This window comes from Indicator indicator, chromosome 24 (assembly GCF_027791375.1).
Source record: "Indicator indicator isolate 239-I01 chromosome 24, UM_Iind_1.1, whole genome shotgun sequence".
NCBI lineage: Eukaryota > Metazoa > Chordata > Aves > Piciformes > Indicatoridae > Indicator > Indicator indicator.
This window is the reverse complement of record NC_072033.1, coordinates 1,470,516-1,493,454: the sequence shown is the minus strand read 5'-3', so window position 1 is coordinate 1,493,454 and position 22,939 is coordinate 1,470,516. Positions and strand designations below refer to the sequence as shown.

The following is a 22,939-nucleotide window of genomic DNA, read 5'->3' as shown; positions in this document are numbered from 1 at the left end:
CCCTGTTAAGAAGTTGGGAAAAGATGACTTGTTGTTCTGTGGCATGTGTAACTAGGTTGTGGAATTTGTATATTGGGCTCCAGGAGAGTGGAAATGTTTGGAGTGAGGTCATTGTTCCATTTTTGCTGACGTTGTCAAGATTAGGCCTGTCTATAAACCCCCCAAATCCAGTCCCTCTAGATGTTACAGACATTGTATGCCTTTGAAATATTTTTTTGAGGAGTTTGTTTTGGTTTCTTTTCTTTTTTTTTTTTTTTCCTCACTTCATCACAGGCAGATACTTGCCAAGGAGGAAAGGAAGCATGCCACACTCTAGAACGAGCTCACCGCTAGCCACAGCTGCCAGACACCGGCAGGTCAAGGCCTAGGTAAAGATCTGAACTTCTGGCTAGTAGCTTTTCACTTCCTACAACAGTCCCTTCTGCTTCTCCAGCTGGGAATGGGTTAGGATCTGGTGTTCTAACCACAACCTCAGTCCATTTTGTTGCTGCTGGCATTGTTAACCGAGAGCGGAGGAAGAGTTTCTCGTGATGCAGTGGTGAAGCTCAGCCCTGTACAAAGTGCCATTCATGTAAGTACCTGAACTGCTCTGCACGCTGGTGGTAAGGAGCAGGGGATTAGCCTAAGCCCTCTGCCTATAACTGGATTCCATTCAGTGCAGTGCACAGAATGTCCACGTAGTATAGAAACAAACAAACAAAAAGTAACAGCTTCATAATCTTAGCTAGGAAAAAAAAACTATGACAAAAGTTCTGCAAATAGTCCTGACTACAGCCATGAGGAATGAAGAAGCAGAAAGAAGCATCCTGAATTTCTAAGGAATTCTCCAACACTGCTCTGGTGAAGCAGGATAGGCAAATAGATACTTCCAGTAAAGCCCATTAAGGACTGCATTGCCTGGTCTCCAAACTGTCTTTTTTGTTTTGGTTTGGTTTTTTTTGTTGGTCCTTCATAACTTGATTGCCATCACCAAGCTGTTTCGTGTGTCTTAAAAACCCAAACCGAGCAGACAAAAAGTCTGACAAAACAAGGGAGAAGTCGGTTGATGCAAAACTTTGAATTGTAGTGGATTCAAAAAAGAAAAAAAATTAAATAAATAAGACACATATGGGAAGGTCTCCTGATGGGTGAAGGAGTGCAAAGGACCAAATGAAATTGGAGCTTACTAATTAGACCTCCTCCCCACTCCCCCCTTGCCGTGCTACTCGGGGTGTTGCGATGTGTACCCCGAGCGCCACGGCCGCGTCCGACTCATCTCTATGCTGCCCTCTCTTCTAGGACTGTGACAGCCCAAACCTTTGAGCAACTTCCAACAGCCATCATTATAAAATGAAATTTACAATCTTGACAGCTGTCTGCTTTTCGTTGTGGTTTTTTTTTTCCCCCCTCCTCCCTAAAGGTAGGTTTTTAGTCTGTTCCAAACCCTGTAGTGAGTAACAAGCTGCACCAGCAGCACCGTGCCTGAGGCTGGAGCAAGCTGAGCTTTCCTTAGCTGACCTCATCCTGCCTTGCAGAGCCAGGCAGCCATTGCAGCAAGGCAAGCTACCTGCCCTGGATTGCCAAAACCCAGCCTTCCTCACACAACTGTTGTTTCAGAGAACTGGAGAAACAGCTTGGTGTCCTTTTCAGCTGCTTCATAACTGGCTCCTTGTGCAGCTGTTACCTATTTGAGCTTCCCAGGGCTGTGGAGATCTTCCTGTGGGTGTTGAAGGGGCTGAGAGACAGCTGTCTGCAGTTAACAGTCCTGGCAAGTGGGGAAGCTGTGGCAGGTAGAGTCATACAATGGTCTGGGTTGGAAGGACCTCCAAAGCTCATCCAGTTCAACCCCCTGCACATCCTCCCCTGGATCAGGTTGCCCAGAGCCCTGTCCAGCCTCACCTTGAAGATCTCCAGGGATGGAGCCTCAACCACCTCCCTGGGCAACCTGTTGCAGTGTTCCACCACCCTCCTGGTGCAGAACTTGTTCCTCACATCCAATCTCAATCTGCTCTGCTCTAGTTTGAAGCCATTGCCCCTGGTCCTGTCCCTGCAGCCCTTTGGGAATAGTCTCTCTGCAGCCTTCTGTAAGCCACTTCAGGTACTGGAAGGCTGCTCTAAGCTCTCTTCATGGCTCTCCTCTGGAGCCTCTCCAGCAGCTCCAGGTCCTTCTTGTGCTGGGGCCCCAGAGCTGGAGGCAGTGCTGCAGGTGGGGTCTGAGCAGAGCAGAGCAGAGGGCAGAATCCCCTCCCTGTGCTGGATGCAGCTCAGCACACAGCTGGCTCTGGGCTGCCAGGGACCAGTGCTGGCTCCTGGGGACTTTGTCACCACCTGACACCCCCAAGACCTTCTCCTCAGCACTGTTCTCAGAGCAGTCCCACACCTGATCTCTTGGCTGGGACCCTCTATCACACTACAGAACCAACCCCTGATCAGCAGAATCTGGACTCAGCCCCTCAGCAGCACAGCCAAAGCATCTCCATGGGAAGGTGGCCACGTTCTAGTTCCTGCAGCACAGCACAGGGAGCAGGGGACAGCAATGCTTATCCTACTCTAATCCCCTAAGAGGCTCCTCTAGCCGTGCCCCTGGTGTGGTGTACACCAGCCTGGAGGACAGCCAGAGGGGGTGCCTGGCACAGGTTTGCCTTGAGCAGAGCAGTTGCAGCCCACCACACATAGAGTGTACTGCACTCAGCAGGCTGCTTTGGGGTCATCTTCAGTTTTTTTTGAGGCTTTCAGGTTTTTTGACAAATTTGAGTAATTTAAGATATATTTTTCCAGGCAAGTTGGAAACTCTGCTGGGCTGCACAATCACTCCAGTCAGAAGAGAGGTGAGCCTTCACTTTTAAGATTAGTTGTTCCTAATCTATAATTAAACCCCATGGGGGACCTCCCATCACTCACCACGAGGGCTCTGGTTTGTAAAGACCTTCTGTGAAGGACTCTGACAGCAGGTTTTGGACATTAAAGCTCAGTGACAGCCAGAGCCACACACTCCAGGACTTTTTATGTATTCCCAGGTGCAAGACTCTACCCCCAAGAAGCTCTTGAGTTGTGACAGGCAGGGGAGCTGTCTGGACATGGCAGCCCCTGGCTCAGTGACCACTGACAGGATGGCAGGACTCAGAGGTTCTATGGCAATCTTTATTTAAAAGTTGGAGGAGCAACCCTTAACCGACCAGAACTTAAAATAAACCTTCCCAAAACATCCAGACAATAAAACAAAAATGAAAATTTACCAAGGGTGAAGCACCAGGGCTGAAAAAAAAAGCTCTGCCCACACTGCTGTCAGGACAGCTCTCCCCAGGAGAACCCAGCTGAGGGATGCAGTTGCATGGAAGCAGGAATAGGCAAGCAGAAGAAAAGCAACTGAAATGAGGGATGAGTGAGCAAATGCCCTTCTCCTGCCTGAAAGCAGCATCCACAGCTCCCCTGTGTCATCATCACTCCCTGACAAGGGCAGAGCTCTCAACTGGCAAGCCTGCAAATCTCCACCATCCCTGGTCAGAACCGTGTCCCTTAACCTTGGCTCCTGAGGCAACTCAGGATGAAGTGGTTTAAATCTTTTTTTGGTTTGCTAAGTTTTAATTAAGAGTTTCCCAACACAGGTGGCTAACTCCTGTGGAACAACCTTCAGCCCACTGGCACCAGCATGCTGCTCTTCTCAGCTCTGCCTTGCAGGTACCTCAGGAGCAGGACACAGGCCACCAGGCACTGCAGGCCTCTGCTCCAGAGGCAGTCACACACTGCTGCTGTTAAAAGCCTCTGGACTGATTCTGAGAGGCCCCCAGCTGGAATCAGAGCTCATCACTTCAGAATCACCAGCCCTGTGGGAGCAGCTGCAAGTCAGCAGAGCAGCTGATGACTTCTGAATTACTTTGTGGCAAATAAACTACTCTGGTACTGCACATGCAAGGGGCTCCTGCCTGCCTACAGCAGGAACAATGCTCCTCAGCAGCAGTGTGGAGAGGAAGGGCAGTGCCATTTGTGTGTGTGCTGAAACAGAGTGCTGGTGCACAACAGAGGCATGATTTAAGGCAAAATAATCTCTAGTACAATTTCCAAGAGCCCCCAGAATAAATATTTTGAGTAACTTGAGGGGCTAAATCAGCATCACAAAATGGGAAATCCTTTTAACTGAAGAACCAGAAAGTGTCAAAGGGAAGGAGAGAGACAGAGGGAGGGAGAGCATTCCTTATTTGTAACTAATGGATATAATTTGTCAGGTTTTGTAGTAAGAGTTTGCAGAACACTACAAGAAGTTGGCTTTGGAGCCTCTTCCTTGGGCTTGGGCCTGCAGAAGCAACATCAGAAGATTTAGATGTCTGTAGTCCAAAGTGCAGTTGAAACTCCACTCCTTCGAGGACTGGTGGAAAGCAGGAAGCAACACTGCTCATGTCAAGCTAGAAAAACAAAACAGAAAGGAGATTTAGCAGGTGAGTGCCAGGGAGTGCAGGAAGCATTTCAAAACACCAGCACTTCAGTTCTCACTTTCAATTACAAAGGCACAGCAGCAATTTCCCTTCTACAACATAAGGGTCTATGAAAAGAAAGCAGCAGAACACATCTCTAGCACTACAGCAAAGAGGGTAGGGGTTGTGAGCAGATGAAAGCTAACAGCCAGCCACAAAAACAGACTTGGCAAGCAGGCAAAGGCAAAATGCAGGCTCAGCCTAGTCCAGGTATTGGTAAAAGCTTAGAGAAACTTTAATTCTGTTACACTCAGAGACATGAGGCCTTTATACAGGAGATGTAAGGGGTAGCAGAGAACTCTCCCAAAGGGTTCTTCACTCAAAGAATAATTTATGCCATAAATCATTCCCACACATTCCTGCGGTGACTGAGAACTCAGCCACTAAGCTGCAACGGCCCCAGCAGCTCAAGAACACATCTCTAGCACCACAGCAGAGAGGGTAGGGGTTGTAAGCAGGTGAAAGCCCAAATGAAGTCTGCATTCAGCTATACATCAGCCTAAACATTACCAAAGAAAGGCATTCATTAATGGAGGGGAAGGTCCTCTAGCACTGCCACTGCAGGCAGGAAACAAGGCAGCCTCCCTCCCATTAAAAGGCAACTCGGACAAAGCCTTTGACAAAAAAATAAAAACAACTTAGGGGAAAAAACCCAAAAGGGTGCAGCATTCAATTGAGAAGATTTCAGGCAGCTGCAGACAAGCTCCAAAAGTCTTTTTTAGCTGCAGGAGGCTTTTAAAACAATAGATTTCTGGGTTAGGCCAACCAAAAGCCAAGCAAAGTTCCTGGCCTTTGAACTTTTAAAGCAAGATTCGTTTAAAATAAATCCATTCCTGTCATCAGTAAAAACTCAACAGCTAGAAAATGAAGTACATGAAAGTTGGAATGGATTGATTGTACCTGCAACAAAACCCTTCCACTTCCCACCTTTCCACACAAGCCTAAGCAGGCTCCTCAGTTACAGGGAAACAAACCCTTCAGCAACAAAGCAACTGTTGGCCTGTGAGCCAACCAAAAGAAAGGGGGAGTGAAAAAATAAACCCCAAAAGATGGAAAACGTCCAAAAGCTAAAATGAGTTGTGAGAGCAGATGGGCTGATGGGGAAGCACAGGGAGCCCAGTCCTCCTTACCTGTCAATCAAGGAATCCCTCATGTTGGTAGCAATGGTGCTTGGCTGAGCTTCATTCAGCCTGAAGATGCTCTCGATGACGGAGAGCTCGGTGCTGGTGGTGTCCAGCCCGCAGAAGGCACACCAGTCATTGACCACCATCCCTGCCGCGATCACCTCGCTGCCGCGATTCACCGTCCCGGCCTGCACAGAGAGCCGCGCTGAACGCCCTGCGCTGAACGCCCCATGCTGAACGCCCCGCGCTGAATGCCCCGCGCTGAACGCCCCACGCTGAACGCCCCGCGCTGAACGCCCCGCGCTGAACGCCCCACGCTGAACGCCCCGCGCTGAACGCCCCACGCTGAACAGCCCGCGCTGAACGCCCCGCGCTGAACGCCCCGCGCTGAACGCCCCGCGCTGAACAGCCCGTGCTGAACGCCCCGCGCTGAACAGCCCGTGCTGAACGCCCCGCGCTGAACGCCCCGCGCTGAACAGCCCGCGCTGAACGCCCCGCGCTGAACAGCCCGTGCTGAACGCCCCGCGCTGAACGCCCCGCGCTGAACGCCCCGCGCTGAACGCCCCGCGCTGAACAGCCCGCGCTGAACGCCCCGCGCTGAACGCCCCGCGCTGAACGCCCCGCGCTGAACAGCCCGTGCTGAACGCCCCGCGCTGAACAGCCCGCGCTGAACGCCCCGCGCTGAACGCCCCGCGCTGAACAGCCCGTGCTGAACGCCCCACGCTGAACGCCCTGCGCTGAACGCCCCACACCTTCTCACCAGCCCTGGCTGCACAGCCTCCACCGGCACAGCCCCAGGCTGCACCAGGCCAAGCTTAGGCGGGAGGTGAGGAGAAAGTTCTTCACAGAAAGAGAGATTGGCCACTGGAATGTGCTGCCCAGGGAGGCATGCCAAAAAAGCTTGGATGTGGCGCTTGGAGCCATGGCTTAGTTGTCAGCAGGTGTTAGGGATTGGGTAATAGGTTGCACAGGATGATCTCTGAGGTCTTTTCCCACCTGGTTGGTTCTGTGACACTCCCACAAAGACATAAACTGCAGCCCAGGAAGTTCCACCTCAACATCAGGAGAAAATTCTTTGCCGTGAGGCTGCTGGAGCCCTGGAGCAGGCTGCCCAGAGAGGTTATGGAGTCTCCTTCTCCAGAGACTTTCAAGCCCCATCAGGATGTGTTCCTGTGTGACCTGCTCTAGTTGACCCTGCTTTGGCAGAGGGGTTGGACTTGGTGATCTCCAGAGGTCCCTTCCCACATCTACCACTCTGGGATTCTATGGTTCTGCCACCAAGAAAGTTATAAAGACTTCAGACAAAAAGACTAATTGACAACCTTTAATGTCTGGAGGCAGAAGACTGTGCCATTCAGTGCAATCAGATCTAGTAAGTGGGAAGCTAAAGGCACAGCAGCTGTGAAAGTCTCAGATAGAAGTGACCAGAAACAGGATTTTACCAGTTTTTTTTCAACACTGCCTTTGGCCAAACCACAGGTCACAGATCAGAGGACACTGCGGGTTGGAAGGGACCTCTGGAGATCTTCCAGTCCAACCCCCTGCCAGAGCAGGAGCACAGAATCCATCACAGGTCACACAAGAACACATCCAGACAGGGCTGCAAAGGCTCCACAGAAGGAGACTCCACAACCTCTCTGGGCAGCCTGCTCCAGGGCTCTGGGACCCTCACAGTGCAGAAGTTCCTCCTCATGTTGAGCTGGAACCTCCTGTGCTGCAGTTTCCATCCATTGCCCCTGGTCCTATCCCAGGGCACAGCTGAGCAGAGCCTGTCCCTGTCCCTGTCCCTTCCTGACCCCCAGCCCTCAGCTATTGATAGACATTGATCAGATCCCTCTCAGCCTTCGCCTCTCCAGACTGAACACTCCCAGGGCTCTCAGCCTCTCCTCCCCAGGCAGTGCTCAGTCCCTTCAGCATCCTTGGAGCCCTCCCTTGGACTCTCTCCAGCAGATCCCTGTCCCTCCTGAACTGGGGAGCCCAGATCTGGATACAATATTCCAGGTGAGGTCTCAGCAGGGCAGAGCAGAGGGGCAGGAGAACCTCCCTGGCTCTGCTGGCCACAGTCCTCTGAATGCCCCCCAGGATTCCATTGGCCTTGGCCACCAGGGCACATTGCTGTCCCACAATCTCACTCTTTCCAATAATAATCATTCCAGCAAAGCCACCTTTCAGCAGCAAGCCCAAGGTGCTGAACAGCTTATTCAGATTCAGAATTCTAAGTCAGGGAATGTATCTCCTGAGACTTGCCCCATTCAAGCACTTGGAACAGCTGTGCAGAGGAAAGCAACATCTAGGAGCTCGGGAGATACTGAAACAGAGAAACTCAGAGCTGTGCTGGAAGGGAATGGCAAGAGGAAACACAAGGCCCTGAATGCCTTACCACAAGTGGGACCTGAAGCAGTGAGGACAGCTCATCCTGATCATCAATGGAAGTCTTGGGGTGCACAATTCCTCCCTGGTTGCTAAAAACACAGTAACTTCCTACCAGCACCTGGTCTGCTACTGTTTGTCTGAAAACCTCAACCTTCAGTACATCTGCCAAGATCTCTTCTGTCTCCTGCAAAGAGAAAGAGAAAACAAAGTCTTCAGCAAAGAGGTGCTGCAGAAGCTGAAGCCAAGCTCCTCCTGCAGCTGGGATCCTCCCCTTGGAAAGCCTCCCCACACTTTGACAATCCATTGCAACTTCACCATTATAAACCACTCAGCCCCTAATGCTGTTCAGACAGCAGTCCTCAACCATAAAGGAACACCAACCGTGCTGTTCCTCCTCTGCACTTCAACTTTCATGCAAGAACTTTCCATTTCTCTTCACTCCTCTCTAACCACGCACACCACCATGTCCACAGCTTGTAGACAAAGAAAGCATGAAGAGGAGTTTGGGCAGGACCTCAGCAGTACTCAGAAGCTACTGCTGAGCTGCCTTGGCAGCTCAGCAGTAGCTTCTGAGTACTGCTGAGGTCCTGCCTAAACTCTTCATGCTCTCTTTATCACCCCCCCACACACACTCTCTTCCATTCATTCAGTTTTCCACATGCAAACTGCATCTGTACTTGGGCAGTGATTTTCCCTGACCCTGTGTGAATTTCTGTACCCAAAGCTTGCTCCCCTGGGTATTTGTCTTGTGCAGGAACAGCCTTGTATCTCACTGCAGCTAAAAGTGAAGCCAACCCAGCTGGTCCCAGCCCCTGCAAGAAGGTGTGACAAAGAGGGCATTCTGCTGTTCTCAAAGGCCAAAAGGATAAGGCTTCAGTTTTGGCAAGGTGTGGAGGTTGTGCACCTGCCAATATACTTCCACAGGTCACTCCTTCCTTTCTGCAGAAACCATGCTGAACAAGAGGGTACCCTGGGGCAAGGTCCACATCCACAAATAAATGTAAGAAAAAAAAAAAAAAAGCTGAATTGAAACCAAGACAGAAGTCCAAAATCCAGTTCTGAGACTTCTATCTTGAGAAGAAAGGAAAGGTGAGGCAGCATAGCTCCTAGGGGCCATCAGCTCAGCTGTTAGCACAGGTCTGACCCCTGTGCCACAGGCAGCAATCCTCAACACCTATGAATCATACATTTGTGAGGGTTGGAAGGGACCTCAAGGCTCATCCAGTTCCAACCTCCTGCCATGGGCAGGGACACCTCACACCACAGCAGGCTGCTCACAGCCACATCCAGCCTGGCTGCAAAAACCTCCAGGGATGAGGCTTCCACCACCTCCCTGGGCAACCTCTGCCAGGCTCTCACCACCCTCATCGGGAAGAACTTCCTAACATCCAATCTGGATTTCCACACTTGTTTTTCTCCATCCCCCCCAGTCCTATCACTCCCTGACACCCTGAAAAGTCCCTCCCCAGCTTTCTTGGAGCCCCCTTCAGATCCTGGAAGGCCACAAGAAGGTCTCCTGGGAGCCTTCTCCTCTCCAGGCCTAACAACCCCAACTCTCTCAGGCTGTCCTCATAGCAGAGCAGCTCCAGCCCTCTGCTCATCCTCATGGCCCTTCTCTGGGACACTTTCCAACTCCTCCAGATCCTTCCTGTAATAGAGGCTCCAGAGCCGGACGCAGCGCTCCAGGTGAAGCCAAACAGCAGCCCGGCAATCACTTCCCCAGGATGTGTTTCCAGGTGCTGCAGAACCACCTACCCTGTCGAGGTCTGGATGAACAAGAGCTACGTAGTCATTGCAGGTGGTGACGTTGCCCAGCGCCGAGAGTCGCTCTTCGACTCGCTGGATCCGCACCGAGTCCGGGAGGCTGTTGCGGATGTGCTGCAGCTCTTGGTCTGTGGTGCTGCTTGGCACTAACAGGCCATGTCTGTTCCCTAAAAGAGCAAATAAGAAGAGTGTTTCCAGGGGCATTCCTGCTTGGTATAAAACAGCTTGAATTGCCCTGGCCCTCCCCATGCTCCCACGTCCAGAAGTTGAGAGGAAGAACATCGCTGTTTAAAAATAACACAGCAGCAGGGTGAAGGGAAAAAGAGACCCAGGGCAGACCTAATGGCACTGTCTTGGAGCACTTCTTTTCTTCAGCAGAACTGAAGGAAGGCTGAGGTTCTCAATGAAACACTGTGACCAGAGGAAACGACCTCAAGTTGTGCCAGGGGAGGTTTAGGTTGGAGATGAGGAAGGATTTCCTTGTGGTCAGGCACTGGTACAGGCTGCCCAGGGAGGTGATGGAGTCCCCATGCCTGGAGGTGTCTAAAAGGTGCATGGATGTGGTGCTGAGGGACGTGGGTTAGTGGCAGTGGCGGCATTGTGAGCTCTGGGCGAGTGCTTGCGACTTGATGACCTCAAAGGTCTCTTCCAACCTCAACAGCTCTGAGATTCTATGATTTGGAACTTCCCCTAGAGACACCAATTGCCACACAGAACACATAAATGCAGCTTGTTAGGGCAAAGCAGTAAGACGTGATGGACATTCTTTTCAGTGTGTTGGTGTGAGCTGAAATTCCCCCCCACCAACAAGTAACCAGGCTAGCTCAGTCTGGAAGCAAATGAAGGCTGTATTTACAAGCAGAGAAATGCAATGAATATGTACAAATATACAAAATTCACAACATTTACAATATATACAATCAACAGAAAAGCACAACCGATCTCCCTTTGCTTCCCCTCAAGGGGACCCTTCCCAAAGGGGCCTCTCTCTCTCAGGAGCTTCCCCCCAGATCCCCCTGGACAGAGAAGCAGAGTTAGTTAAGCAGAAAGTTGTTAACTTAGCTGCCAAGGTCAGTGTGTTATCTTCAGCCAGAAGAGAAGAAGAAACAGCAGCCAGACAGCCCAGCAACTGCCCCCACTGCAGAACGCAGAATCTGCAGAGTGCCCACTTTGTTTTGGGTAATAGTTCTTATACATTTCTATCTATCCAATGGAAGTGTTTAGAACAATCAGTATTCTGCTTTCTTACACCCAATAGTGGTCTTTCACTTTCTCTGTTCTGTTCTTTGTTCTTCTCTGTTCTCTGTTCTGAACTTTGCAAGGAAAAATTAAAAAGACAGTTTCAAACCATCACACACAGGAACAAAACTCAAGGAAGAGTGTGCCTGACTGAATAGGGTCTCACTAGCCAGAGACAGATGAAAGCCTTTTTGTTGACTTTCACAGAATGGTAGGGGTTGGAAGGGACCCCTGAAGAGGTCCAGCTGCCCTGACAGAGCACCTAAAGCAATGTCCATGGGAGCCCTGAAAGTCTCCAGAGAAGGAGACTCCACAGCCTCTCTGGGCAGCCTTCTCCAAGGCTCTGCCACCCTCACAGTAAAGAAGGTCCTCCTCATCTTTAGATGGAAGTGCCTGTGTTAAAGTTTATGCCCACAGCCTCTTGTCCTGTCACTGGGGACCACTGAGAAGAGCCTGGCCCCGTCTCCTTGACCTTAGATCTCATTCATGAGATCTCCCTCAGCCTCCTCTTCTCCAAGCTGAACAGCCCCAGCTCTCAGCTTCTCCTCATATGATACATTTGTTACTGCTTCCACCCTCTCTGCACTCTGACCCTGCAGAGCTATCACAGAGTCCTACCTTAAGAAAATGGAAACTGGTTCCTGTTTATCAGAAACACGACTGGTTTTAGCCCATCTTTAAGCCTCGAGAGGGAAACGCTCCCCACTAGCCCAGCTCTTTGTTACAGGCTTAGTTTTCCCATTTCCACACCTCTTCATACACTTAAAACACCGAAATAAAAACTCAAGAGGATGAGTGGTGCTTCCCGTTGGACTCGCCACTGCTAAACCCACAGAATGAACCAACCGAAACGCGACGCTTTCCCTGTTTCCACTGGAGCCCCTCCAGGGCTCTTCTCACCATTAGGCCCCGGCCGAGCTCCAGTCCCGGGGCGAAGGGCCGCACCGACACCTACCCACACACATTCTGCCGATGATGCGGCAGCCGGCGATGGAAGCGTGCACCACCGGGATGGTCCCGAAGAGCTCACCCTCGAAGACGCTGCAAGGAGAAAGCGCCGTTAGGTACCGCCGCGGGGCTGGCGAGGCGGCGGAGGCCGGCTGGGCCGGGGCCTCGGGGCTGCCTCACCTGTAGAAGTTCTCGGAGCCGCCGATGGCCACAAGGCAATAGGCATTGGTCAGCTTGGCGAAGCAGCCCAGCTCGTTGTTGTTCTCGAAGCTGGCGCGGACAGCCATGGCTGGGCCGAACACGGGAAGGGAGCGGAGACCTACCGCGCCGAGCACCAGCGCCGCCGGCACACGCACGAGGCAGCGCCGCTTCCGCTTCCGGCGGCGCAGGGCAGCGCGGCCCCGGCCCCGCCTGGAGGGGATGGCGCCGCCACCGCCCGGGAGGCGCAGAGGCCCTGGCCGCTCCCGCCCTGAGGAGGAGGGCGGATTCGCAGGGGGACTGTCCCTGTCCTTCCCCTGTCCTGTAATCCCCAAGACCAGGAGGCTGTCCCTGTCCCACCCTGAGGGGGAGTCCCCAGGGCCTGCCTGACATCCGCACGTCTCCGGGACCCACCCGCTACGTCCTTGGCCTCTGCCACGTCACCGTGGGCCATGGCACACGACGGTGCACCCAGGTACACCGCCACGGGCTGCGGCCACCCCTCTGCCCTCACAGGCCGCCTGTACCCAAGGTGCCACCGGCACTCGTGTGCAGACGCAGCCCCTGCCCGTGTGCAGACACCTCAGCCTTCTCCAGGCGCTGCCTGTGCCTCAGCAGCACCTTTTTTGCTGACACCATGGCACGGCAGGGCCCAACAGGCCCCGCACAAACCCAAACAGGCCCTGGTGTGTCTAGACACGGCCCCCCTCTTCCCCCTCCCTTTGCAGGAGCTGGGATAACGCGGGTGTGATGAGTGGAGTGATAATTCATGGCAATTAGGTGATTAAAGTAAAATCTAAAGAAACTAAGAAGTGAGACAGGGAACCAGACACCAGAAACTGTGGCATGTGCTTGTGTAACTTGTGTAAAGTGTTCTTTATTATATTGTTTGCCTTTGCTATTAATTGTTTATATTTTCTTTGCTTTAATGCCTTTATGTAGAAGCCTGGATAGCAGAGTGAAATATCAGCATCACTAAGGGAAGCTAACAGTTCGTGTGAAAAATAGCCTCTGTAGCAAAGCATCGATACAACAGTAACAAGTTGCTCAAGGAAGAGTCGGTTGCTGGCAAGAAAACATGGGAACAGGAACTGGGAGTAAGGCTTATGCCAACAGAGACATTGAAATGGCAATCAGAAGGACCTGGGATGTAACCAACCAGGGTGAGATGTGCAGCTGACCAGCCAAAGGATTACATCACTAAACTACCACCTGCAGCACCACTAACTACGCCTGTGCAATATGCCTATGCCTAATTTGATTAAACACACCTTTTGGTATGAATGTGTATTAGGAATAGAACATTTAAAGAGGAATTAGATCATGTAGTGTGTGCGTGTTAGTGGAGTGATTACTCCTCAGTGCACCCAGCGCTCTTTGTTTGCCTTTTGTTGCCTTAAATTGCCCTTTTCAAAATAAACCTTTGTGGTGCTTTGAGCTCTCACTGGGGTTCAGGAGCTCCAATGATAACAGATTGAGATTCCTCCCCCGCCCCTCTCCCTTTCTCCCGGCAAGGTGGAAAGAGAGGAAAAGGAAAAAAAAGGGTAGGGGAGAGGGGAAGTAAATTTGTGAACTAAATAGTCTGAAATCAGTTTAGAAGTAAATTTTTCTTTTTTTACAAAAAGGAAAAAAAAATATATATCAGTAACAGGGAGGGTTCACAGAGGCGAGGGATGAAGGTAAGTGGGAAAATATACAAACCCAAGCCTGGATGATCTTGTGTTCCCCTGGATGTCAGTGGATTCAGTTGGAAGAAGGCAGGCTCCAGCCACGTGGTGAAGCGCAGGGGACAGCAGCAGCAATGTTCTTTCGAGCAGACGAGGCAGGAAGGAGAGCAAGCAGTGAGATGTCTGCCCTGTGATAGGCTTGCTGGACAGGAAGGGGGAGTGGAATAGACACCTTTGAGTCAGGGGACCCCTTCTCCCAGCAGGGGAGGAGCCAAGTCCCACCTGGATTAAGTTTCTTTTGCCCACCTGGGGGCTGGGTCCTTTCAGCCCCATCCAGGATGGGTGTGACTCAGCATAACCTTTTTAAATTCAAAGTTTGTTTGGCTTTGGCATTTATAACGGCAGGAAAAGGGACAAAAGAGAGGCCCCAACATGTCTGGTTAATAAGTCTACTTCTGGGGTAAGAGCAGGTGTCTTGGCCACTGCTTCTCCCTGACCAGGCCTATGTGTCTTCCCTTTACAGCCACAGCCTGGCAGAATCCCTTTTCGTTGGGTAACTCTGCTGGCTTCAGTTGCCCTGTTGGCCCAATTGAATCTCGGGCAAGATGTCCACCCAGGCTGATTTCTGGTCGCCTTGCTTGACCTTGCCTGCTTGGACCTGCCTTGCTTGAAGCTGCCTCGAGTTGCCTGGTCCAGAGCCTGGGATGAAGCCATGAGCCCTACACACTGCAAGCTAGAGAAGCCACATGCTTAGGAGCTGGAGCCAACCCTGCTTCCCCTGGCAACTAGAATTTTGCCATGCCTCAGTTTACCCAGGGAGATGCAAGATCTCATCGTGAGAAGCGTTGTAAACTGCTCGCTGGCCTGCTGGAGCCAGACCAGCCCCAAGACCCTGTGGTCTTCCTGCCTGCAGCCTGCTGAGCCTGGCACACCAGAGCGCCCCAAAGCCTCAACAGCTCATACAGAGCAGCAGCAATCCCCACTTGGGTGGAATCAGCTCTGAGTAATAATTTGATTGCCTTTTTGGCTTAATGGTTCTTGTCGAGTCTCCCCTGCTATGGTCAAGAGCCATATGGCTCCTGGGGATTCTCTCTGTCCCTGTTATTCCTACTGATGAAGGAAAAATATAAAATCACAGTCTCACAGTGTATCAGAGGTTGGAAGGGACCTCCAGAGATCACCAGGTCCAACCCCCCTGCCAGAGCAGCATCACTTAGGGTAGTCTGCACAGGAATGCATCCAGATGGGTTTGCAAAGTCTCCAGAGAAGGAGACTCCACAACCCCCCTGGGGAGCGTGTTCCAGGGCTCTGTCACCCTCACTGTAAAGAAGTTTCTCCTCATGTTGAGCTGAAATCTTCTATGTTCTAGTTTGAACCCATTGTTCCTTGTCCTATCACTATGAACTACCCAAAAGAGCCTGGCCACCTCCTCCTAACTCCCACCCCTCACATATTTATAGACATTGATCAGATCCCCTCTCAGTCTTCTCAAGACTAAACAGCCCCAAAGAATCAAATCAAAGAATATTGGTGGAGGGGCCTTTAATAATTTTCTCTAACCCTTTATTGGAGAAGAGACCCATTATTGGTTTTCTAACCCTATACCAGAGACCCATTATTGATCAAAGGAGGTAATGTGTAAGCATACATTACAAACATTGGGCTGCACAAGGACAGAAACAGGTCCTCCATCAGAGAGGGTACCTATAGGAAATAGTTGAATGTTTAGACATAAGGGTCAAGGCTTGCATCTTTCTTTTGATAAAAACAAAAAATGGAGATAAGAGGGAACTAGAACATGGTGAAAAACATGTAATTGGACCAAAGGTGAAAAAGACCCTGTGAAGAAGACTCTTACTTAGAATCATAAAACCATAGAATTGTTAGGGTTGGAAGGGACCTCAAAGATCATCCAGTTCCAACCCCTCTGCTCCACACTGGTGAGACCCCATCTGGAGCTCTGTGTCCAGTTCTGGAGCCCCTAGTACAAGAAGGATCTGGAGGAACTGGAAGGTGTCCAGAGAAGGGCCACAGGGATGAGCAGAGGGCTGGAGCTGCCCTGCTCTGGAGACAGCCTGAGAGAGTTGGGGTTGTGCAGTCTGGAGAGGAGAAGGCTCCCAGGAGACCTTCTTGTGGCCTTCCAGGATCTGAAGGGGGCTCCAAGAAAGCTGGGGAGGAACTTTTGAGGGTGTCAGGGAGTGATAGGATTGGGGGGGATAGAGCAAAACTAGAAATGGGGAGATTCAGATTGGATGTTAGGAAGAAATTCTTCCTCATGAGGGTGGTGAGAGCCTGGCAGAGGTTGCCCAGGGAGGTGGTGGAAGCCTCATCCCTGGAGGTTTTTGCAGCCAGGCTGGATGTGGCTGTGAGCAACCTGCTGTGGTGTGAGGTGTCCCTGCCCATGGCAGGGGGGTTGGAACTGGATGAGCCTTGAGGTCCCCTCCAACCCTGACAGTTCTGTGATTCTGTCTGATATGTGTTGGCAATTTTTTCATGTCAATAAAAAGTTATTGATATTTAATGAATGTTCACATTTGCCATTGCTTAATGATCAATCTAAATAATTCCTTAACACACCACCCGTGCAGAACTGCACCCAGCTGCAGAGATGCCACTCGTGATCCCGATGCCACCCAAGCTCCTCAGCATGCCACCCCTATTGCAGGCCACCCCTGTCCAGACCTGTGTGATGCCACCCACATGCAGGTATCACTTATGTGCCAATGCCAATCATGGACAGATGCCAACTGTGTGCCCAGGCATGCCACCTGCACCTCTCTGGTGTGGCACAGCTCGGCACAGAGCAGCCCTGGGCAAGTTCAGCCTGCTCAGCTCTTCATGAGGGACCCAAGAGGACTCTTTCTTTCCAACAGAACAGCTCCTTTATTTTTGACCACCTTGTCCTGCCTCTGACCTGGGTACAGGGAAGGAAATCACTCAGGAGAAAGAGAGGCTGGGTTCACCCTGGAGACCTCAGTGGGCAAACAATTTCCAGCCGTAGCAGTGGTCTTGCTGCCTGGTTTGGAGGGGGGACAGTTCTTCCCCAAATGGGTAAAAAGAGCGTAGAAGTGTGGGTTCTGCTCAAGTCATTCTCCTGTCACTGAAAATGGGAGCTGGGAGTTGCTAATCTCCTCCACATCAGCCACTTGCATACATCAGAAGCAGCACAGACACCTTAGAACAGGAACAGGATCCCTTTGCCACCCATCTTTTTGATTTCAAGCCCCAGCTGTGATGATGATTGGTGAGGGGGAAAGCAACTCCTCCCAAAGCCAGACCACAGGAGGTCTGGAGGCCCCAGGGTCAGAGCTCAAAGCGACTGTGGATGTGCTTAGATTTTAGCTTGTTGTACTTGGTGATCAGGTCCAGCTTACTGTGCCCCAGGGTCATTCTTTTCTCAGCCCCATAGGCGCTGTTCTTCTCCATCAGCGTGTCCTCGGTGAGCTGATCGTAGCAGAGCACTACAGGCTTCCTGTCTCGCTTCAGCAGGCTGTATGGGGACAACAGGTCCACTCTGCCTTGCCCAGGGCTCTGCCTTTTTTCCATCTCATTAAAAGTGTGGTCGTTTTCTGCTGGGAGTTCCCTGGAGGCAGCAGGGGCCCCCTTCTGCCTCGTGCTTGTCCCATTGCTGCTGGGACCCTCCGAAGGGAACTGTGGTGTCTGCTCTGGTCTTGGTGGGGAGGAGTGGCTGCTGTTAGCCACATTGGCACCTTGAGAACCAAGTTTATTGGAGCTGAGGGCAGGAGAAGTCTCTGGCTGCAAGAACGTCCTCACTGCCATGAGATTTGGTTTGTGGTACAGGGCTGCAGCAGATTTATTTGGGTGAGTGCTGGGTGAGTCTGGTGGTTCTCCTTGCTGCTTAGGGCAAATGTGCTTCAGGGGTGTCTCTTCCTTCCCCTTCTTATTGCCAGAGTCAGAGGCTGAATCTTGCTTTTCCTGCTGTGCACTGCAGCTGGAGCTCTTCAGAAAGGGAGACACTTTGATGCTTCTGTTGCTCACGTTGGAAAGGCTGCTGGAGGGGCTGGAGGTTTCAGCATCATTCACCAGTGGAGGTTTTAAGAGGCAGTTGGTGACTTTTGAGGTGTTGTGAGAAGAGGGGCATGGGTCAGGGTCTGGCAGACAGAAGCTGGTGACTGCTTTGGACTCTGCGTACAAGTAGCGGAATTCCTTCTCAAACTCTGCAACGATCTGCCCGCGGAAGTGAGTCACCAGGCTGGTGTGGACCTGGCTGCACAGCCAGGTTAAACTGCAAAAGAGAAGGGAACACACAGGACTTGAGTTCACAGAGTGCCAAGGCACCAGCACCTTAACAGTCGATGGAGGGCTGGAGCTCCTCTGCTGTGAAGCCAGGCTGAGAGAGTTGGGGTTATGCAGTCTGGAGAAGACTCTGAGGAGTCTCCGAGGATGAGCAGAGGGCTGGAGCTCCTCTGCTATGGAGACAGCCTGAGAGAGTTGGGGTTGTGCAGTCTAGAGAGGAGAAGGCTCCCAGGAGACCTTTTTGTGGCCTTCCAGGATCTGAAGGGGGCTCCAAGAAAGCTGGGGAGGGACTTTTGAGGGTGTCAGGGAGTGATAGGAGTGGGGGGGATGGAGCAAAACTAGAAGTGGGGAGATTCAGATTGGATGTTAGGAAGAAATTCTTCCCCATGAGGGTGGTGAGAGCCTGGCAGAGGTTGCCCAGGGAGGTGGTGGAAGCCTCATCCCTGGAGGTTTTGCAGCCAGGCTGGATGTGGCTGTGAGCAACCTGCTGTGGTGTGAGGTGTCCCTGCCCATGGCAGGGGGATTGGAGCTGGATGATCCTTGTGGTCCCTTCCAACCCTAACAAATCAGTGGTTTTGGCTGGCAAAGCCCTCTAAGACCACCCAGTCCAACCATCAACCCAACACCACCATGGCCATCAAGTACCATGGCCACATGTGCTCATGAGGGCTGAGCAGTCTTCTCTGGAGGGCTTGCACCCCTCAGATGGTGAGTTGTGGAGGACAGCTGGAGGATGCCTGCCAGCCCTGTTCATCCAGCCTGGCACCACTCTTGCCAGCAGAGCTGTGCAAGTGGTCGTGTTTGCCTTCCTCATTCTAGCTGGGAGGTCTCATGTCCAGATTGAAATGGCCAAGCTGGAACAGCTTTACCACCTAGGCCTTTGGCCTCACCTCAGCAGGAGGTAGAGAACAGATCTTGCTTAGGTTTTCCTTCCCTTGTCAGACAAAGCAACATCCACCTCCTGTCTTCTCTCATCACCCTCTGATGCAAGAGTTGCCTCCCTGCAGATGCACACAGCCTTCTCCTCTCACCTGCAAGAGCAGGCTTGTCCCATGGAAGGGAAGTAGCCTCACATCCAGCAATCCACCCTCTGGCCTTATCCCTGCCCCTGAAGCCTCTCCTGGCTCTTTCCCCAGCCCAGCTATTACCATGGCTCAGTTTCCCATGCTGATCCAATGGGGCTCTGCCCACCCTGTGTCACAGCAGGACCTGGAAGGAATCATCCAAAGCTTCCCAGTGGCCCAGCCCTCCTTGCCATAGGACAGGTTTCCATGACAAGACAATGTGGTCTGGCCAGCCATGGCTGCTCCCATAGAATCACAGAATGTTAGGAGTTGGAAGAGACTTCCAGAGATCAGCCAGTCCAACCCCCTTGGGGGAAGGTCACCCAGGAATGCATCCAGACAGGTTTTGAAAGTCTCCACAACCTCTCTGGGAAGCCTGCTCCAGGGCTCCAGTGCCCTCACACCAAAGAAGTTTCTCCTCATGTTGAGGTGGAACCTCCTGGGTTTCAGTTTGTGTCCATTGCCCCTTGTCCTGTCACAGGACACCACTGAACAGAGCCTGGCCCCTTCTGCTTGACACCACCCTGCAGATATTTGTAACCATTGATCAGATCTCCACTCAGCCTTCTCTTTTCCAGACCAAACAGCTCTCAGCCTTCCCTTCTCATCATCCTTCCAGCCCCTGCTGAACACTCTCCAGCAGATCCTTGTCCCTCTTGAACTGGGGAGCCCAGAACTGGACACAGTGCTCCAGCTGTGGTCTCAGCAGGGCAGAGTAGAGAGGAAGGAGAACCAGCCTGGCTCTGCTGGCCACACTCCTCTGAACGCACCCCAGGATGCCATTGGCCTTCTTGGCACATTGCTGTCTGTGATGGTTTAAAACTGTCTTTTTAATTTTTTTCTTTACAAAGTTCAAGCAGAGAAGGTGAAGGAATGCAAATAAGTCACTATTGGGTGTAAGAAAGCAAAATAATGATTGTTCTAAACACTTCCATTGGATAGACAGAAATGTTTGAGAACCACTACTCAAAACAAGGTTGTGGAGTTGGGCAGTTTGCAGTTTGCTGGGCTTCTGTCTGCTGTTTCTTCTTTTCTGGCTGAAGATAACACACTGACCTTGGCAAGCTAAGTCTAACAGCCTTTCTGCTTCTTGACTCTCTGCCCTCTGACAAATGGGTCTGGGGGGAGAGGCCCCTTGGGGAGGCTCTGTAGGGGAAGCAAAGGGTTGTGCTTTTCTGTTGATTGTATATATTTGTAAATGTTGTGAAATTTATCTATTTGTACATATTCATTGCATTTCATCATAGATTGTAGATTTGCTTGTCAATACAGCTCTCATTTGCTGCCAGACTGAGCTAGCCTGGTCATTGTTGGTGGGGGGGATTTCAGCTCTCACACTGTTACACTGTCCCATGCAGAACTTGCTGCCCACCAGCACTCCAAGGTCCTTGTCCATGGAGCTGCTTTCCAGCTCCTATAAACACACCACAGCACAACACAACACAACACACAGGCAAGGTGTGGAGCAAACCACTGCAGGATGTTGAAAGGTCCCTGTGAGTTCCTAACAGTGGTAGGGATGCTCCTGCCCTGGTGTGCTGCAGCAGACAGAGATCCCTCATCCAGTCTCCCCAGGGGAGGGAATGAAGGATCTGTGTGCTGGAGGCGTCTAGCAAAGGCTGGCTGTGGGGCAGGAGCCCTTCCTTGCCTTGCTGTGACCCTCCTGGAGCAGACAGCCTGCGGGAACCTGTGCAGCTCAGCCCGCGGCCAGGAGATGGAGATGCAACATCAGCTCTGAGAGGTGGGGGACAGCTGAGTGCCCTGGGGCTGGGGCTCCGGCTCGGGCAGCAGCACTCTGCAGTGGCTCCTCCCATGTCCGTCCCCGCAGCATGTCGGGCTGTAGGATTCATCCTCCTGCCTGCCCCTCTGCAAGACTCCAAGCGGGTCTAGGCCTGGGGTGGCCTTACCCCGGAGGTCTGACTCTCAGTTCACACTCAGCTTCTCTGCTGAGCTTGTCTCCAAATGACCAGATACCAGGCTGCATCAGAAGGTGGTTTTTTTGCTTCTTTCTTAGTCTTTTTATTGCCTTTCTGTCACTTTGGCTGTCAAAAGAATCCTGTCTGCATGCCAATACAGCCTCCTGCCTATCAGGCTTGCTCTTTGCTCACTGCAGATGCTCCCAAAAACGAATTAGCAGTTGGGGTTATTCAGACTGGAGAAGAGAAGGTTCCCAGGAGACCTTCTTGTGGCCTTCCAGGATCTGAAGAGGGCTCCAAGAAAGCTGGGGAGGGATTTTTAGGGTGTCAGGGAGTGATAGGAGTGGTGATAGACTGCTCCATTCCCCCCAGAATGGAGCAAAACTAGAAGTGGGGAGATTCAGATTGGATGTCAGGAAGAAGTTGTTGCCCATGAGGGTGGTGAGAGACTGGCACAGGTTGCCCAGGGAGGTGGTGGAAGCCTCATCCCTGGAGGTTTTTGCAGCCAGGCTGGATGTGTCTGTGAGCAACCTGCTGTGGTGTGAGGTGTCCCTGCCCATGGCAGGGGGGTTGGAACTGGATGAGCCTTGAGGTCCCCTCCAACCCTGACAATTCTATGAAAATCAGTGCAATGTATTTAGTTAATTTGGGCATCCCACATCAGTTCTGTTCAATTTCTTTCAGACTGTTGCTAATGTTTGACTAACCCCAGTGGTGGCTGTGTCTGTGTGAAGCTGAGTGCTGACCCACAACAGGCCCTTGGCCTTGTTGAGCTTCCTGAGGTTGGCTCAGGCTCAGCTCTGCAGCCTGCCCAGGACCCTCTGGATGGATCCCTTCCCTCCAGTGTTGTCAGCTGCACCACACAGCTTGGTGCCTTCCATAAACCTGCTGAGGCTGTTCATTGAGCTACCTCTGAAACTCCCTCTCAAAATCTCTTTCCTCTTGGCTGGGACAAGGATACCTCAGAGCCTGAGCACCTCTCAGTTAAAGGACTCCCAAGCCTCCTCCACCTTCAGACCCATCAGGCTTTACCTGTCCACTGACAAACACTTAGGTACAGAGTTTCTTCTTCCTCTATATGAAGCCAGATGCAGAACCTCTGTGATCCTCTCAACTTTCTCCTCTCATTCTTTCATTGTCAGTTGTCATTTCACCTTCAGCCCCAAGTCTTGAGCTCCTTGCACTACAATATAACAAACAGTGATCTCCTTTCTCTCTCTGCCCATGTCAGGTCATCTTCTGTTTGAGCTGAGAAATATAACCCCCTCTAAGGCAACTCAAACAGACACCTCATGGCCTTTCAGGCTGACCCTCCTCCTCTTTTCTCTAGCCCTACCCTGGCAAATGTTTGCTTTGGTTTTCCTGTTCAAGATCCTGTTTGGCTTTAGCTCTATTTGCCCTTAGGCTCCTTTGACAGCATCACAGAACACAGCAGGTTGGCAGAGCCCTCCAGGCACATCCAGTCCAACCCTCCACCCAGCACTGCAGGCTCAGCACCAAACCATGGCCCTAAGCACCAGGGCCACAGCTGCTGGAACACCCCCAGGGATGGGGACTCCAGCACTGCCCTGGGCAGCCTGGGCCAATGTCTGAGAGCCCTTCCAGGGCAGAAATATTTCCTCAGCTCCAGCCTGAGCCTCCCCTGGGCAGCTTGGAACCATTGCCTCTGCTGCTGTCCCTTGCCACCAAGCAGCAGAGGCTGTGCCCTCCTCACCCCAACCTCCCTTCAGGGAGCTGCAGAGAGCAATGAGGTCTCCCTCAGCCTCCTCTTCTCCAACCTCAACACCCCCAGCTCCCTCAGCCCTCCTCTAGCCCAGGGGCTCCAGGCCCTTCTCCAGCCTCCTTGCCCTGCTCTGGACAGGCTCCAGCCCCTCAATGTCCTTCCTGCAGGGAGGGCCCAGAGCTGAGCACAGCACTCGAGGTGTGGCCTCCCCAGTGCTG

At 52.0% G+C, this 22,939-nt stretch overlaps 2 protein-coding genes across 2 annotated transcripts in view; both read right to left on the bottom strand.

The window, feature by feature from the left end:
* Positions 1-3,119: 3,119 nt before the first annotated feature.
* Positions 3,120-12,183, bottom strand: EIF6 (eukaryotic translation initiation factor 6). Its single transcript, XM_054391876.1, has 6 exons — positions 12,077-12,183; positions 11,904-11,989; positions 9,701-9,876; positions 7,953-8,129; positions 5,579-5,760; positions 3,120-4,379 (listed from the first exon to the last, which is right to left on the bottom strand). Exons 1-6 carry the CDS (start codon positions 12,181-12,183, stop codon positions 4,370-4,372), a joined length of 738 nt encoding a protein of 245 aa, XP_054247851.1. The 3' UTR covers positions 3,120-4,369.
* Positions 12,184-17,064: 4,881 nt separating this feature from the next.
* The window catches only part of FAM83C (family with sequence similarity 83 member C), a 33,894-nt gene continuing 28,019 nt past the window's right edge, over positions 17,065-22,939 (bottom strand). Inside the window, exon 4 of the mRNA XM_054392073.1 lies at positions 17,065-18,007. Coding sequence (XP_054248048.1) covers positions 17,065-18,007 — 943 coding nt within the window. The remainder of the gene's footprint in view (positions 18,008-22,939) is intronic.